This window comes from Colias eurytheme, chromosome 8 (assembly GCF_061535395.1).
Source record: "Colias eurytheme isolate Ceu_HAF_F1 chromosome 8, ilColEury1 Martin Lab GWU primary, whole genome shotgun sequence".
NCBI lineage: Eukaryota > Metazoa > Arthropoda > Insecta > Lepidoptera > Pieridae > Colias > Colias eurytheme.
The window spans coordinates 1,519,329-1,538,245 of NC_142987.1; the positions used below are offsets into that span (position 1 = coordinate 1,519,329).

The window sequence follows — 18,917 nt, forward strand, 5'->3', positions numbered from 1 at the left end:
TTTAGTACTATAACGTGTTTCTTAGCGTGCGCGCGCGTCGATTTGATTGCAAAATCCGATCTCGATTATTTTTTCATCAATTCTTAATAAATAATAAATAGTGTTGTGGGTGAAATAAGTGAATAACTTAGTGCTATGTAAAGGAATGCTAAGGTATGCTTAAGTTATGCAAGAAAGTTTAAGTAAAGATACTTAGCGCCTGAAAATGGGGTTTTAATCGGGTTTTGCTTAATGTAAAAAGTATATTATTTTGATGGGCTATTAAGAAAAAAGATGATTAATAAATATTTACAATATTGATAAATACAATCAAATCACATTTTCAAACGCCTGTTTTTAGTTTATTCAATAAAAATGAATATACAAGATCGCTCTACATTTTAAAAAGTGCGAATCTAAAAAATTCTTCCAGTAAGTATGACTTTGTATGCAAGTTATGATCAATCGATTTTTTACCCTACAATCGATAAAAGAGGGTTTGTTTTTGTTTGCCTTCGTGATAAGAAGGCATTAATCGTGATCTTGCTATTTACGATATATCGTGATTGCTTTCTACCATACTAAGTATATATCTATATCTAGTTACAGTACGATGTTTATCTATATTGTTTGTTTGTTCGTGCAAAGCTGTAAAACTACTGTTTTGTAGTTTTAGATTCAAGTTTGAGTCAAGTTACAATTTGGAATGTTTATCAACAAATATTTCAATCTTCTTCTTCTTATATATAAAAATGAATCGCAAAATGTGTTGGTAAGCGCATAACTCGAGAACGGCTGAACCGATTTCGATAATTCTTTTTTTATTATATTCCTTGAAGTACGAGGATGGTTCTTATGTAGAGAAAACGTAAATATGTACCACGGGCGAAGCCGGGGCGGACCGCTAGTGTACTATAAATTAAATCTCATATTTATTTTCACATTAATTAAGGACCAACATTTATCGCGGAATAGGTACTTAAAAAATATATAAATTTTTGAAGGACCTTGATTAAGTGTATAACGTTCATAGTTTTTAATAAAGCTAAGTTATTTTTAATACTCCTTTTATAATTAAGTATTTCTATATACGTTATTAGAATGACTATAAACTTAACAATATTCCTACAAAACACACCAATTTATTTTTCGATTTAGATTTTCCAAAAAATAATCCAAAATTGTCATTTTTGCTTTCAGTCTATTTTCAACTCCATTTAAAATCAAAATCACATCGAAACCGCGAAGCATAACTAGTGTGATTTAACAGTACGTGTCGATCGATATATTGTATAATTTCTACCGTTAGTTTTATTACAGAATACGAGCATATAATATTTTATCTATACTGATAAATCTAGGTTATAGGCTAGCTGTTTTTTTAATTCAAAATACTAACAACGAGATTTTTTTCTAAAACAAAGAGATTTGTTAAAATCGTAAGTATAAAATCAGCGAATTAATATGAAACCGTACTGTATATATCATTAATAAAGTTCTTATAGATTTCTATATACTAAAATAAATAAAATAAACAAATACATGATCCTTTAACAACTCTCTCAATGTTACTCAATTTTTAATAATTAATATTTACTAGCTTTCCACCCGCAGCTTCGCCCGCGCAGCCAAAGAAAAACCCGCATAGTTCCCGTTCCCGTGGGATTTCCGGGATAAAACCTATATACTATTTCCCGGGGTAAAAAGTAGCCTATGTCCTTTCTCGGGTATCAAAATATCTCTATACCAAATTTCATGCAAATTGGTTCAGTAGTTAAGGCGTGATTGAATAACAGACAGACAGACAGAGTTACTTTCGCATTTATAATATTATATTAGTATATTAGTATGGATTAAATTCCTATGCTCTACATTTTATACTTTTCCATAATAGTCTAATATCAGATGATTTTTGTTTCAATCATACATCGCAATTACCGAACATCTCTGATAAGAATTAAGAACTACCTAACCATTTTACAACCCCATAATATCTGAAAAATTGGGTAAGCCCAATGATAACTGAACGCATTCCAAATAGCTTTTATAATAATACACACTAAAGATAGTTGAAAAACCATCTCCAAAGACTTAAATACTAAAAATCCATAATATTAATATGAACTATAGAATTAAAAACACGTAAAATTTGTTGATCTATAGAAGCTAGAAACCATAAACACAGGTACATAATAATACTTACCATTCGCTTGTGTCGATTTAAAATTACTAACTATTTAAGTAATGTTCAATGAAGTATGATGAGTGGATTATACCGGATATATTATTCAATAACTGTATTCACAGGAAGTGATAGGTACAACGCTTGCATTTTAAACTTTATAGGTTTCCGCGCGAAAATTGTGCGACGCGCCGCCATCTTGTTTAACTGTCAAATTTGAAAATGTTTATGGTTTTTAATTGTAGAATCTATCAGTGTAAACTCTATATAACGACACTCCATTTAACGTCAAACTCCGTATAACGTCAAGATTTCTCGACTTTGGTTGGTTTATATTGTTGTCTATACAATAATACACTCCATATAGCATCACGCTCACTCTAATTAACGACCACAATAAGACATTACAACTAGGAACTAGGACTAGGAAGTACTGACTAAGTTGCCGAAATCAATGAAAATGTTGTTTACATTCTTTTTTACTAACATACCGAAGATTCTCAGAAATGCAGTCGTAGAAAAATAAAGAAAAAATTCTGCATGTCGAAGAAAATGGATCATCTGCCAAAAAATTGAAGAAACCTCAATATGAAGACCTTGATCAAGCGATGATAACATGGTTTCATAGGCAATGTTGCAATGGCAAAAGTTCGAACGTTTTTTTAAAAGCTCTGTACGAAATTATAAGTTTTTTTTATTTTAAAAGCTTGTTTAAGTATAAACTATGTACTAAATAGCCCTAGTACTTACGGCGTCACATTCTCCTCTATTTTTCACCGCATATCCTCGCTATTTCAATATCACTTGTGCACTTCACTGAACACAACTAAACTTTCGTGATGGAAGCTATGAAGCAATCTATTTTGAACATGGAAGAGATGTTTAATAAGCGCATGACAGACTTTCAGAAGGATCTTCAGAATATAACGTCCTCACCAGCAGCAAATCCACCTTCTCAGCTACGGTCCGAGTTCGCCGCTTTTCGTTCTCTGGTCTTGGCCCAACTGCAGTCATTGCAGTCACAAGTAGACCTCCTCATGAAGATATCAGATGAGCAAGAGATGAAGAGTAGACGCAAGTTTCTTTTGTTGCACGGTGTCGTGGAAGATAAAAATGAGCAGCCATCATCCATTATTTCTCTTCTTACTAAACATCTTGGCATATCGGAGCTAATGAGCGATGACATAAGCCGTTGTCACAGAATTGGTGTGTTGAAGGAAGATAAGCCAAGGCCTATTCTAATTAAGTTCAATGACCTTGGTGTGAAGAACAGTGTTTGGGCTTCGAAGGCTAAACTGAAAGGGTCTGGAATAACACTGTCAGAATTTTTGACCAAAAGGCGTCACGAAATCTTCATGGCAGCCAGAAAGCGTCATGGTGTATCCAGGTGTTGGACCAGGGGTGGCCAAATCTTGGTGATTGCTCCTGATGGCTCCCGCCACCGCGTGGATTGTATAGATGATGTAGATGCCATTCCAGTCCAAGAGCACCAGGCCATCCCGCAGACTACTGCAGAACCTACAGTTGCTCAGAAGACGTCCAAAGTAGCTCGGACCAAAAGATTGCCGTCCAAAGTGAAGTAATGTATGTATTCACATAATTATTGTTTTCACGTTGTTTTCATCTTTTTGCAAGCGTTCATTTCACAATCTCTTCTCGCAATCTCGTATTATGAAGGTATAGTTTCATTGTAAATTGTAATGCATTTTAGGTTATTAGTAGTATCACTTTGTTATTTTGCTTTTTGCCACGATATCACTGTTTTGGTCAAAACTTGAGACTATTTAAAAATACGTATGTTCACTTGTATTGACTTTTATTGTAATCCGTATTTGTAGTATCCACTTTTTTAACACGTTAGATTCGCATTGCAATAAACGGCATAACTTGTAAACAACCTATATAGCTATACCTACAATAGCTAATCTGTATTACCAGGTGAATGAATGTGTCCAATTACCATTCGTAAACAATGTAATTACTCAAGTCATAGACAACATATTTTATATACTTATAATTTAAATTTCTTATTGTCATTGTTGCTAGTTTTTGTTACATCAATACCTTTTTTTTTTTTTTTTTTTTTACTTAATTTAAAAACACTGTAATAGTATAAATGGTGCGCCGAAGGTACAGGATAATTAATTACCTTAATTTATTGTTTTTATATTTTTAGTATAATCAGTGTTTATTCGTCTTTTTTCTTATTATTCCTTATTTATATATACCTGAGTATTAATAATTGTTTTATATTTAATAGTATTTATTATATATCTTTCTCATACAATATATATACATATTATTTATTTTTATTTTCATATTTTATATCTTTATTATTATTATTTATTATTTTTTTTTTCTATCTTAATTTATAATATGTCTTCCACAAATAATAGTTTTGTTTACAGCAATAATTCCCCGCCTTCGTCTGATAGTGATTCCTTTCACAGCGCTTCCTCTCCTCCTTTAGATTTTACTCTTTCCAATATTTTCCATAACTCTAATAAAAACTTCAACGTAGTTCATATCAATGCCCAAAGCATTCCGGCTCATTATCCCGATATGCTCGCTTCATTTAACTCCGAAAATATCCACGCAATCCTTATCTCCGAAACCTGGCTCAAGCCATCCCTTCCTTCAACTAATTTCTCCCTTCCCGGTTTCCAACTCATCCGCAATGACCGCATCGGTAGAACCGGGGGAGGAGTAGCGATATACTTACGCTCTCATATACCGTACTCGCTACTAAGCGCATCCTCTCAGCCCCCCCCTGCTGATGCGGCCGAGCACCTCCTCCTTGAAATCCTTCTCTCCAACACTAAAATACTCTTAGGAGTTTTTTATAGTCCCTCTTTAACTGTTAATTACTTTCCTTCCTTTCAACTCCTCCTTGACCGATTTATTCCTCTTTACCAGCACGTTTTACTTATGGGTGACTTTAATACCTGTCTGGTAAAAGATGACTCCCGTAGTAAAAAATTACTCTCCCTTTTAGATTCTTTTAACCTTCAAACCTTGCCTTCGAACCCTACACATTTCAGTCCCAACTGTAATCCTTCACTCCTAGATCTCATGATAGTTTCAAATATTAATTTAGTCTCTAACTATGGTCAGTGTTCAGCCGACGCTTTCTCTTACCATGACCTCATCCATTTATCCTACAACCTACGTCCTCCCAAACTCAAGCCTTCCTACCTTTTGCGGCGTAATTTTGGTGGTATCGATTTAGAAATGCTGTTAGACGATGCCAAAAATGTCAATTGGGATATGATTTATGACGTCTGTTCAATAAATGAAAAAATTAACTTGTTTAATTGCTTGCTCCTACAGATTTTTGATAAGCATGCCCCGCTAAGACGTATTAAAGTTAAGCACCTTCCTGCGCCCTGGCTTACTCCCGAATTAAAAACTTTACTGCACAAAAAGAATAACGCTAAAGCCAAGCTCAAAACCGCTAAAACCGATTTTGCACGGGAAAAGTACAGAAATATCCGGAATCGTTGCAATACATTGTGTAGAGATGCACAAAGACGCCATATCCATAATTCCGTCGAGAACGGCGACACATGTAAAATTTGGAAATTTTTAAAAACTTTAGGAGTTGGTAAATCCCAATCAAATAACATACCCCCCAATATAAATATCGAATTGTTGAACAAACATTTTGCATCTTCTTCCCATCTTTGCCCTGATCAAAAAAGGTCAACACTTCAATATCTTTCATCAACTGCAACTCCTACTCATCCACCGTTCTCTTTTAATCAATTCACTGTCAGTGATGTTAAAAAGAATATACTGTCCATTTCATCGAATGCCGTCGGATGTGACTCAGTTAGTCGTAATAAGTTTGTCCCCATCCTTGATATAATTGCTCCTGTCATTACCCACATCCTCAACGTTTCCATATCCTCCAGTGAATTTCCTGACATTTGGAAAGACGCTAAAATTATCCCTCTCCCGAAGAAATCTAATCCAAATTCCTTCTCTGATTTCCGACCAATTTCCATTCTTCCTTTCCTTTCCAAAGTCCTTGAACGCCTTATCCACCAACAGTTAAGTTCCTTCTTATACAAAAACAGTATTCTCAGTCCCTTCCAATCTGGTTTTCGTCCAGGACATAGTACGACTACTGCACTTGTTAAAGTCACGGATGACATACGTAATGGAATGGAAAAGAAGCAGTTGACAGTTCTAACCCTCCTAGACTTTAGTAATGCCTTTAACACCGTCGATTTCGACATACTGCTACAACTGCTTCATTCTATTAACATATCTCCTACAGTGGTTGATTGGTTTCACAGTTACTTGCACGGTCGCCGACAGCATGTATTATTGGAGGATAAGTCATCGTCCTGGTGTGATGTTGTTGCAGGCGTTCCGCAAGGTGGCGTTTTGTCCCCTCTCCTATTTGCTATTTTTATTAATTCCATAACTAATAATTTATCTTCTCTCTATCACATGTATGCTGACGATCTCCAGATATACACCCAGTCTACCCTCGAGAACCTATCCTCCGCAATCTTAAACACGAACACCGATTTGGAGAGAATTTTGAATTGGAGTCAGAGGTACGGTCTGAATATTAACCCAAGCAAAAGCCAAGTCATAATCATTGGTAGCCCCTATTTAATCTCGCGGATTGACTGGACATACATCCCCAAAGTTTATATAGATGGCTCCGTCATTGAATTTCAAAAATCTGTAAAAAACCTGGGGGTTCACTTTGACACGACTCTGTCTTGGTCGTACCACGTAAAAGAGACAAGTCGCAAACTCTACGCAGCGGCTAGTTCTCTAAGACGTTTACGGCATTTCTTACCGATTTCTACCAAAATTATGTTAGCTAAATCCCTACTTCTTCCGCTCCTTGATTATGCTGACGCCTGTACCACTGATCTTAGTGAAGAGCATTTAAATACACTTGAGCGTCTCCAAAATTTCTGCATTCGTTTTGTTTACGGTCTTCGTAAATATGACCACGTTTCCCAGTTTCGTAATAAACTCAAGTGGCTTCCTATAAGACTTCGCCGGAATGCAAATGCGTTGAAGTTGTTATTTTCCATCCTCTTTGATCCCAATTCTCCCTCCTATTTAAAAGAACAATTTAATTTCCTAGATTCAGGTGTTTATACTCTTCGTTCCGCTGATAACCTTCTCCTTAGCTTTCCTTCTCACCACACTAGTTTCCTTGGTAAATCCTTTGTAATAACCGCTATCAGACTTTGGAATTCTTTGCCTATAGCTGTAAGACGAGCTTCCTCGAAAAGTTCCTTTAAAACTCTTTTAAATAAACATTTATCTGATTTAGCTTTTCCTTCTAAATAATAGTATGTATTATATCTTCTTTTATTATTCATATAATATGTATTTTATTTACTCTCTTTTATCTTTATTTTCATTGCCACCCGTGTACCCATTTAATATCAATCTTTATCCTTTACCTTGGGCAGCCTGGAAGAGATCGCTGATAAGCGATAAGGTTGCCTTATGTGCTGTGAATGTTTTCTTTTTTTTGTAAATATTATATGATTGTAAAATTTGTAATGGTACATAAAATTGTTAAATAAATAAATAAAATAACAATGTCAAAATAATATTCCTGTCTCTGGACCAATCATGCAATTTTCCCTTTCTCTCCATTTAACGACCACTCTCTATAACGTCGAAAAATGCACGGTCCCTTAAGTGACGTTATATAGAGTTTACACTGTACTTAATATTATAAAGCTGAAGAAATTGTTTGATTGAAAGCGCTCATCTCAGGAACTACCTACTGGTCCTATTTGAAAAATTCTTTCGGTGTTGGATAGCCCATTTATTGAGGAAGGCTATAGGCTATAGGTATATCATCACGCTAAGACCAACAGGAATGGAGCACTGCGGGTAAAACCGCAGGGCACAGCTAGTTATACAGGGTGTTTTGCACATGGACCGACATGATTTTTTGGGGGGGTGGGAGGGGTCATGTGCTATTTTCCCCCGTGAGACCCAATACCTATCCTAAGTCTCACGGTGGTCTAGATATGTATGTATTTTTAAAATTGTTTTGAAATCTACGCGAAATCTTGCCTTTAAATCGTCCTAAATTTTTTGTTTGTGGTTATAATACCACAAAACAAAGTATGCTTGTATTCGGTTTATGTGCAAAACACCCTGTATATGTATAGTTTAATAAAGTCTTTTGAATTGTAAGAAAAACATTTAATATTATAAAAAAATCGTATTATTTTCTATAGAAGTAGAGCGATATCCGATGACCCTGCTATTAATATTTTTGTTGTAAACAATGATAAAGTCCCTCTATTGGGAGGGAACATAAAAAAGCAGATAATTGATTACATTTAACTAGAAAATGATGTACATATATTGTATGTAGACTCGAGAGTAAACTCAGAGAGTAGGCAATTAAGAAGCCACAAACAAATAGTTAAGTAACTAAATAATAATTTTATACCTAACCATTTTTTTTCACCAAATTGATAAGATTGGTTTTTATTGCGTAACGATTTAAAATTAAATTCTAATGTAATAGGTATTCCTGTAGATCTTGGGTATGTTTTTCTTCAGAATCGACGCATCCAGAGTCGGTGCCACAGGTCGGTGCGAACTGCAAGCGGCTAGATATAAGGCTAGATACAATAATCTGCAAGTAGATATTATTATAGTAATCTTAATCCATACTAATATTATAAATGCGAAAGTAACTCTGTCTGTCTGTCTGTTACTCAATCACGCCTAAACTATTGAACCAATTTGCACGAAATTTGGTATGGAGATATTTTGATACCCGAGAAAGGACATAGGATAGGTTTTATCCCGGAAATCCTACGGGAACGGGTTTTTCTTTGAAAACGCGGGCGAAGCCGCGGGCGGAAAGCTAGTACTAATATAAAGGCGAAAGTTTGTATGGATGTTTGTTACTCTTTCACGTAAAAACTACTGAACCGATTACAATGAAATTTAGCACACATATAGAGGGTAACTTGGATTAACACAAAGGAAAGGTTTTATCCCGGAAATCCCACGGGAACGGGAACTATGCGGGTTTTCCTTTGAAAACGCGGGCGAAGCCGCGGGCGGAAATCTAGTATATAATATGTGCTAATAGTATAAAGCTGAACATTTTTCTTGTTTGATATATTTGACCGAGCTTATCTCATGAACCATAAATTTTAATTCTGGATAGTAGGTATATTAATCGAAAATCTACAAATTTAGACTAAGAAAAATTGAAGCGGAGCGTCAATGAAAAACTTATTTTTCGTGGAAAATATATATTTCTATTCTTTCAAAATGTCTCACTTATTAAGCATTTGAATGCTATAAAACTAAAAATTAAACATATCATATATTATTTCTAAATGCAGACAAAGCTGTAGGTCAGCACTAATATACATATAGATCTCACAAAAGGTTTGGCACTCACGAATTTGGCATATAATATAAAATGTCGTGAACGGATGTACCCTGTGAGGAATGTAGTGGGAAATAGATAATTTATTGAGGGAATTCTTGGAAATATAAATAGCAATAGGTATATTATTGAGTTATAGAACTGAGAATTCTACGGTTTTCTGAAATGAGTAGCAATAGATAAGGTTAAAAAGTCGTGGAATTGTTTTAGTATAATTTGTTTGTTTTGATTTATTTATTACTAACGGTACATATTTACGTTTTGTCTACATAAGATCCATCCTCGTACTTCAAGGAATATAATAAAAAAAATTATTATCAAAATCGGTCCACCCGTTCACGCGTGATGCCGTGACTAAGGAAAACGAGTTTCATTTTTATTACGTTGCCACAGCTAAATGGATATTATTATAATTCAAATACTAAACTGTATAAACATAGTTTGCCAGCATATTATATGGATGCAAAGTAATTCTACAAACGAACTTCACGTAAAAACAGCTGATCTAATCTCTATGAATTCATATACAGAGATTATAGTCCAGATTACCATTTAGAAGAGCGAAGCCGCGGGCTCAGCTAGTATCCATTCTCATTTACGTTACATCCAAAAAAGAAACGCATTTTATGAGATACAACATGTCTGCCATTAGCAGTAAGAACAAGAAAACATAATGTAGCAGATGCTTCAAAGCTAAGTGAATATACTATGGGAATACTATGGCTTTCCTCTCAGACAATGATTTTATTTTCGTACTTAAAAAATCTATGCTGTTAATTAAAAAAAAATAAGTAAAAACTTTATTAATTATTGTCACAATAAATAAAATATGATCGGAAAAAGAAAACCGACGGCTAAAAAATCAAAAAGGCAAATGCAATGTGATTAAAAATGCATCCAAATATTAAAATAATTATAATACTTACCATATTAATGTTTATTATTTTATAATCAGAATCACATAGCATATATGTGTATGTTTCTTAAAATAACTCTTACTGTACTCGGTAGTGTACTTGAAGATTCCTTAATAATTTAAAATAATTATTTTCAAATACTTGAACAAATCATGCAATCATCATCAGTAGATACCAAACATCTATGAATATTCAATATTTGTCTTGTGTCCGTTACATTATTTTATTTATATCATTAGCCAAAACTGATGACCCGGTTTCGAACACATTTTTTGTAAATTCTCTAGATAAGCTACACATTATGATAATATTAAACTTTCCTTGAATAGAAAAAGAAAATATGTTTTTATTTTCAAAGAAAGATAGAATGCAAAGTTGTTTTAAATTAATGCAAAATTGTATAATGAAAACAACCGTTTTTAAACAAGCTTTTTATAGTAATTAATTTGTTTTTTTAACAAATAGAAGAATTCACTTTTCATTTGCGTCCATCATTCGATTTTCATTAAACGATGTAAAAATTCAAAATGAAAAGAATTGACACAAATAAAAGAAATAGTTCATATGAATTTATATAGACATGCATTCACGTATCTGCTGTATTTATGCTATACTAGAGGTCCGCCCCGGCTTCGCTCGTGGTACATATTTCGCAATAAAAGGTAGCCTATGTCCTTTCTCGGGTATCAAAATATCTCCATACCAAATTTCATGCAAATTGGTTCAGTAGTTTAGGCGTGATTGAGTAACAGACAGACAGACAGAGTTACTTTCGCATTTATAATATTAGTATGGATATATCAACACCAACATGACAAAATTGGAGCTTGTTCGCATAAATTTCCCTATCCAGGCTAGAATTATATCTAGACCAGGATTATATCTAAACCAAGATTATATTTATCCTATCTAGACCTAGGTTCACTTGCTAATGGGTTAACATCAGTATCTTAGTTTAACAAACCAGTTTTTATATTGTAGTAGAGTTGATCAAGTGAAGGCTAAGAGCGAGTTGTATTTTTCTAAAGGTTCCGTAGGAAATTGTTTAAGTTATTTTTTTTTTTGTTACGTATTATTTAGTTATATGAGAGTAAGTTTATTAATTACTGATAAGTTTAGCATTTTGAGAATTTGAAAAAACATTGACTGTAATTTTTAATCAGATAAAATAATTCTTAAAGGAACTCTTGGCCATTGTTTAGGAATAATATAATGTAATGCAATTCGCGAACATTCTTTCAAACGAAATTTCAACATCTTTATTTTATTTTCAAAATTACACCACCATTTGATGTCTGTAATACAGGTGATGGTTACATGCATTTCCCAACGTTAAAAAAGAAGGTGATGGCTACAAGTTATATTAATCGTCTTGTCTCTACATTCTATATCCACATCGCAAATTCCAAAAACTTTAACTACGATATCCAAATCCAACGATATCCAAATACTACGATCCAAATCCCAAAAACATTAACTACGATATCCAAATCCAACGATATCCAAATACTACGATCCAAATCCCAAAAACATTAACTACGATATCCAAATACTACTATCGAAATCCCAAAAACATTAACTACGATTCGATGCAGCCCAAAAAGCCAGCGGATCTCCAAAACGATCATCATTATGCATTCCTTGAATACACTTTGATTGCGTATTTTCACTTAACTGTAGACGTAATCTCCTGTTTTAATGAACTCCTGTCTGTTGGTGACGCCCTATCTTTGAAGCCATTAGGTGTTTGATATCGCTAAGTAACAGTTACTTTGATACGTTATTAATAGAACTTAGAAGCACAGTTATATGATACAGTTTTATTTACAGACTTAATAAATTAATCTATATCTATATTATATATTACATAAAACTCAAAGGTAACTGATATAGTGATCTATCAACGCACAGCCCAAACCACTGGACGTATCGGGCTGAAATTTGGCATGCAGGTAGATGTTAGGACGTAGGCATCCGCTAAGAGAGGATTTCCCGAAATTCTTGCGGGAACGGGAAAAAACGGGGATGCACGTACAAAGTGGCGGAAGCTAGTAGTTGATATACATATTTAACTAATAAACGAGTAAACGTAGTTAACTCTATTACACATACATATTTCATTCCTTCTTTCTAAGGGAATTATCTGAAAAACTGTCCATGTTTTACCACAAAACTTCAGTTATCATTATGCCACATTACATCAAAATCAGATTAGCGGTATAGTCGTGAAACCGTGATTGATAAACGTACTTAACATGTTTTATATTTGAACAATGTAGATACATAGTATGTATTATATTATGTGATAGATCTCTCTCAGAAACAATATAATCACGTTCACTTAAAGAATAGAACTTGACCGCACCAACATTAGGTATACAAGGCTATAAAAACATTTTATTCACAAAAAATAAACAAAAACAGTGCAAAAAAGCAATCAACCTTGTTTCTGCTACTGTCAAATACTTATTAATCTTATTAACAAGTAAAGACCAACAAAGACCGCTCGGACAATCACCATCACTTTCTCAAGAAAACACGGATATAATCAACCACCATGAACCGCATTTCTCTTTCCCCACAACTCCTATAAATCGATACAATTTCTAGATTTTTACATAAAAAACGAATGTGTCATTTATGAAAATGGCAGTTTCTACAATGTAACCCACTTGTTAAGTCTACCTTGGTAATTAAGTGGAATTTATACGATGGATCGTGATATAATTTCCCCCTATTATCCCCCCTTGGAAACGGGAGGTAGATTTCTAGGGAAATTTCTAACAACCACACTCAAAAAAGACCTTAAAATTGATTCTTTACTCAGTACACGTAACGCGGTGCAGTGGTTAACACTTGAGCGTAGAACCGAGTGGTCTGGTTCGATTCCCGGTGGAGACGAAAGAAAAAAAAACGTCTCACTCTGGCAGGACACAGGAGGCTACTTGTAAAGCTAAAGAAAATTGATTAGTGAAACAGATGTATATTACATCTGCCCCTTACCCCACTTGGGGACACGGGACTTCACTTTTAACCAGTAAGACCTAGAAAATGTAATTGAATGTGTAACAGCTTGTAATCCTAATACTTCTCAATTATAATAACGTGCTTTATTACGTTCCGATTATTTAAACCGCGTTTTAAAGTCGTCATAAAATGTTTATGGCAGTCGCCATAATTGGCTATAAGAAAATACGTAATTAATTACGAATATACATAATTTACTTCCTTTATATTGCCTTTCTATTTCATTAGACTTTAATATGAGATTAGTATGTATAAGTTATTTTATTTGATGCACGAAATAAACGTTTTTATTTCAAAAACTTGAATTTAAGTATGGTGTCCCACCGTCGGTATACTAAGCTCAAAGGAGATTATAGTTTTGCATACTCTGAGTACGTAAAAAATACTTATTATACAAGCACTTGTTATTTATTTAATTGTACAGAAATATCTTATTTCCCATGAAACCGTGAGCATAATAAAACAAATAAATATTATATCATCATTCATCAGCATATTTGGTCCACTGCAGGAAACCTATATGAACCTATGACCTATTAAAGTTCAAGCAATAATCTCCTAGTTAATTAAAAAAAAATGTTATTCGCTAATCAAGTTTTGGCCATATTTGACCATATTTTAGGCACGCTTTTAACACTATTCGAAGAAATTTAATATATTATACATATTAACATAATGAACAAGTTTAAATCAATTATAAAGGTAATTTGCATCCCATAAAGTTCAAACTTAAAAGTTCTTAATATACTTTCACCTAATAAAACTATTATTCAGCTAAAACTTTGATTAATATAGAAAGTCTAGACTTCTAGGAGATTGCCATTTTGTATGTATCAAGCATTAAATATGTTTTTATATTGATTTTTTTTTTGGGATAAGACCAAAAACACTCGCTGATACAAAAATAAGACTTACATATTATATATATTTTAGGTGTCTGGGTCTTTGTCTATTTAATTGACTGCTTTTTAAACTAAAGTTAAATAAAACGACATATTTATGTTATCATCATTCATACCCTTTTCAATTATTAGTCAGTAAAATTCCCATCAAAAGAGTTCCAACTATCTGAAAAAAACCCGAAGCAAATGGACAGACATAATATTAATGTACAGTTAAATAAAAAGGGCGTGTATGCCGACCACACGTGTCAGAAGTGAAACTTCTTTGGCAAGATTCAAAGATACCGAAACCGTCGCCTTACTCCATGACGAGACGGTGTTGCCATGACGCGACCCTGAAATTTAACTCTCAATGCGCCTAAAGAAGTTTCACTTCAAAATTACATAATATTATGTGTGTACCTATAGGTAACTTTTAACGAGCGCAGTCGTGGATTATATCAAGCAATCAACAAACAAGTATTATAAAACCTTACATAAATAGTACATTTAAATAATATTCCTTAGTAAATTTATCGCAAAATTATTATTCATTTATGTATTATTAATTATTTTCATAATCACGCTAGTGTTTCGTAAATAATACAAAGCGTTCGTACAAACATGTAAGTATTTAACAAAATTGTGTTAGAAAATGGTTAGAAAGATCAAGAACTTTTTATGTTGGTACCATATTGTATCTATGATTTGGTTTTTCTTTTTTGCTTCTATCTTCAGACACTGTTTATTGAGCCAACATAATGCATATTTTTGGTGGTGGTAAATAAAATGTAATAAGTGGTCTATAATAACATTTATATGTATAATATACCTACAATTATTAATGTTTATTATCTTATATATAATTTTATATATAAAATTCTCGTGTCACAATGTTAGTCTGCATACTCCTCCGAAAAGGTGGACCGATTCTCATGAAATTTTCTGTGCATATCGAGTAAGTCTGAGAATCGGCCAACATCTATTTTTCATATGTACCACGGGCGAAGCCGGGGCGGACCGCTAGTAATATATAAAAATAAGATACAGACAACTACGACCCGCGGTTGCACCCTCGTACAAAAGCTAAAGCAAAAGCTTTTATTTCATACATTTACCTCTAAAGATAAAATGTATATAGAAAATGGCATATTTCTAATGCTCAGTTTTTGCTAATTTCATATATTGCATCCAAACCGGCGCTGCAATTTAACCGTGAGACTGTGAGAGAGACAGACAGACATTCACACTTGACTAAAGATATTATATGCCTAATTAGTTAGGCATTCAGGAGGGTGACTAACAAAAATACAGACCAAATCGCGTGCACCAACTAGTTTAACATATGCAAACGTATCGCTATGGTAATCGGCAAGACATTCCCGTTACCCGATATCAACTGTTAGTTAACTGTTATAATATATTCAATTAATTCTAACTTTTACATTTTATTCGCTTTTTTTAGAGCGCTAGTTGTATTGGATTTTGATTTTTAACAAAGCACATAATAATCCGAAAGCATACAACTATAATAATATTATAAAGCTGAAGAGTTTGTTTGATTGTACGCGCTAATCCCAGAAATTACTGGTCCGATTTTAAAAATTATTTTGCTGATAGATAGTCCATTTATCGAGGAAGGCTAGATATACATTATGATCACGCTAAGGATAATAAGAGCAAAGTAATCCGGGTAAAACGGCGGGGCATAGCCAGTATTGAATAATTAAAGAACCGAAAATTTTATCGATTTTAAATTTCATTAGAATTTTGTTAGTTTACTAAAAATCTGCACAACTTTTGCTCTTATTTTTACTATATTTTATAGCTTTTAATTTTTATTTTTAAATTGTTATAATTTATAAGTACCTTGTTTTAGTGTGTAAGAGTGTAACCCAACAAATAACTTCGACTCTATGTACTAAAACTTATATGATGAGCTTCATTACCGCTATAAAATTAATTAACAGCTATGTATCAATCATTGATAATATTCATTGATTACTGGTATTTTTGACTGATTTCCTATACATAAATTCAGAAACTATGCCACAGAACGCAAGTCATTAGTATAGCTAGTTGGTTGGTTGGTTTTATCTCCCTTTCTATATTTGTGAAAAACCTAAATATTAAATTATTCCAATCACTATCGATTTATTATTAAAATAAATACATACATTCATAGAAGGCCACACTGATAAACTCACTGCACATTACAGACCAACAAACTTTTGGATTAAAAAATATCCACATACTTCCTATCCTATCCTACTATTAATTTTATAAATGGGAAAGTTTGTGAGGATGGATGTATATATAATATGTATGTTTGTTACTCTTTAACTCAAATAACCGAACACGGAACCGATTATAATAAAATTAAGCACACATAGAGGGTAACTTAGATTAACACATAGGATAGGTTCTATCCCGGAAATCCCACGGGAACTAGAACTATGAGGATTTTTCTTTGAAAACGCGGGCGATCGGACCTACTTCTTTTAATATCAATAATCAATATTACCTGTCAATATCCATACTAATATTATAAATGCGAAAGTAACTCTGTCTGTCTGTCTGTTACTCAATCACGCCTAAACTACTGAACCAATTTGCATGAAATTTGGTATGGAGATATTTTGATACCCGAGAAAGGACATAGGCTACCTTTTATTGCGAAATATTTACCACGGGCGAAGCCGGGGCGGACCTCTAGTTACCTATATTTCTGTCACCTCACAGTCTCACTAGTTTTACTATTTTAATAAATATTTAGATTTTCCAATATTCCAGTTTCCAAACGATTTTCTAGTTTTATTTCGTTCTAGATATTGCGAAATATTAAAAATTCATACGCCGTCAAAGTCAATAAATATTTTTCGGTTGAAGCGCGGTAAAGTTCAATTTTTAATATATTCTCGTCACAAAGGGATGAAATTCACAAAGGATTATCGTAGGGATGGATTCGGCTAGAATATTACATTTTAGTATGTTTTGGATAATCTCTCTTTTGTTTTACAATCTTTTGAATGTTAGAGGCACAGATAATACTAAGTTAGAAGTAATAAAATGGATTTTACACTTTTGATTAAGTTGTATGTAGCGCTTGTTTTTATGTGTTGGAATATTTTTATATATTTTTTTAAGCTATTGCATAGCTTCTATCGCGGGCCTTGAGCGCGGGGACCGAATCCAGAAATTCCGTAACGAAAAAACCTCACGCTCCCCACACCGACGGGCACGGCGGAGGTGTGGCTTCAAGGCATGCTATAGCTTTACCGCGGCAGTCCCCGAATGCCACACGTCCTTTTTTTTTGTTTTCTTTCACACTTCACATTTAAATACCTATGTATTACATTTTGCTGAGTTAGAAGTACTTTACAATATTTTAAATTTTAACCGACTTGAAAAAGGAAATTCTACCTATATAAAAAAGGAATAACGAAATTTTCACTCGCGATTGTTTTAAAGCATAAATGTTTAACGATTAGTGATTACCTACTCCTTTCTTGGAAGTCGGTTAAAATCAATTACACTCATCGCAACTGTGTATTAAGTGTTGCATATATTGTTACACATCATTAATTTATAATCATATTGGACGTAGAAAGTAAAATATGTCCGTAAAATTAAAACCCGTTTGAAAGTAGCATGAGGAATATATTTTTTCAAATCATTCGCATAAAATAATTAATGAATTGATCTCGTATTTTCGTATATTTTGTGGCTGTAATAACTATTTGTCAAACTAAGTAATCTGTATAATTAATTAATTAGGAATTTATTCATATAATAGAATATATTAATTCAGAGTATTAAAATTTTGGCAATAGATTGTTATTTTCAAGACATTTCATAAATAAGTTTAGATAAAGGTCTACTAATTTTAATGAGCGAGTGAATTACTAGCTTAATAAGTCGTTTAATTAAGAGCCTAGGTCTCATAACTTAAAATTAATTAGATTTTTAACGTCGTTAAACATCTGTTTTTAAGCTAGTTTATCAATGAATTCTAAAAACAAAATAAGACATAATTAAAATAATTTATTATCAATTACAGAACACGTGCCGCGTCGACGGTCACCATGCGAATGAGATGATTTTCTAAAGTACCAACACTACCAAAATGGGTAGCGCGGTCAGTAGTGCCAACAGCAAGAAACGGAAGCCGCCGCAGAACGCTGAGTCGTCGAGAGTGCTGTTCCTTCTGTATTTGATACACAGGACCTGGAATGTTCTGGTGGAACACGTGGACTCGAAGAGTGCTAGGTATGTTTGATACTAGCAAAGTTTTTCCCTGCTAGGTGAAGTCATTGCCTGCTGCGTGTTAGAATCTATCGATTTAGCTATAACTGGGTTGTCTGGGAGAAATCGCTTTATGCGATAATACTACTTTGTGTAAATTTTTAATCGTGTTTATGTACAGTGAAGCATTTTTCATTTCGTTTTATAAAATTGATAAATCTACTTCCAATTTCAATAAAAATAGGTAGAGTTAGCAAAATAAAAGCAATTAA

General features: G+C 33.4%; 1 protein-coding gene across 4 annotated transcripts in view; it reads left to right on the forward strand.

Moving 5' to 3' along the window:
- Nucleotides 1-18,917, forward strand: part of mwh (multiple wing hairs) — a 127,554-nt gene continuing 108,637 nt past the window's right edge. For all 4 annotated transcript variants that reach the window (XM_090104291.1, XM_090104290.1, XM_090104293.1 and 1 more), the window contains exons 1-2: nt 1-153; nt 18,461-18,669. In XM_090104291.1, coding sequence (XP_089960417.1) covers nt 18,527-18,669 — 143 coding nt within the window. In that variant the 5' untranslated portion in view covers nt 1-153; nt 18,461-18,526. The remainder of the gene's footprint in view (nt 154-18,460; nt 18,670-18,917) is intronic.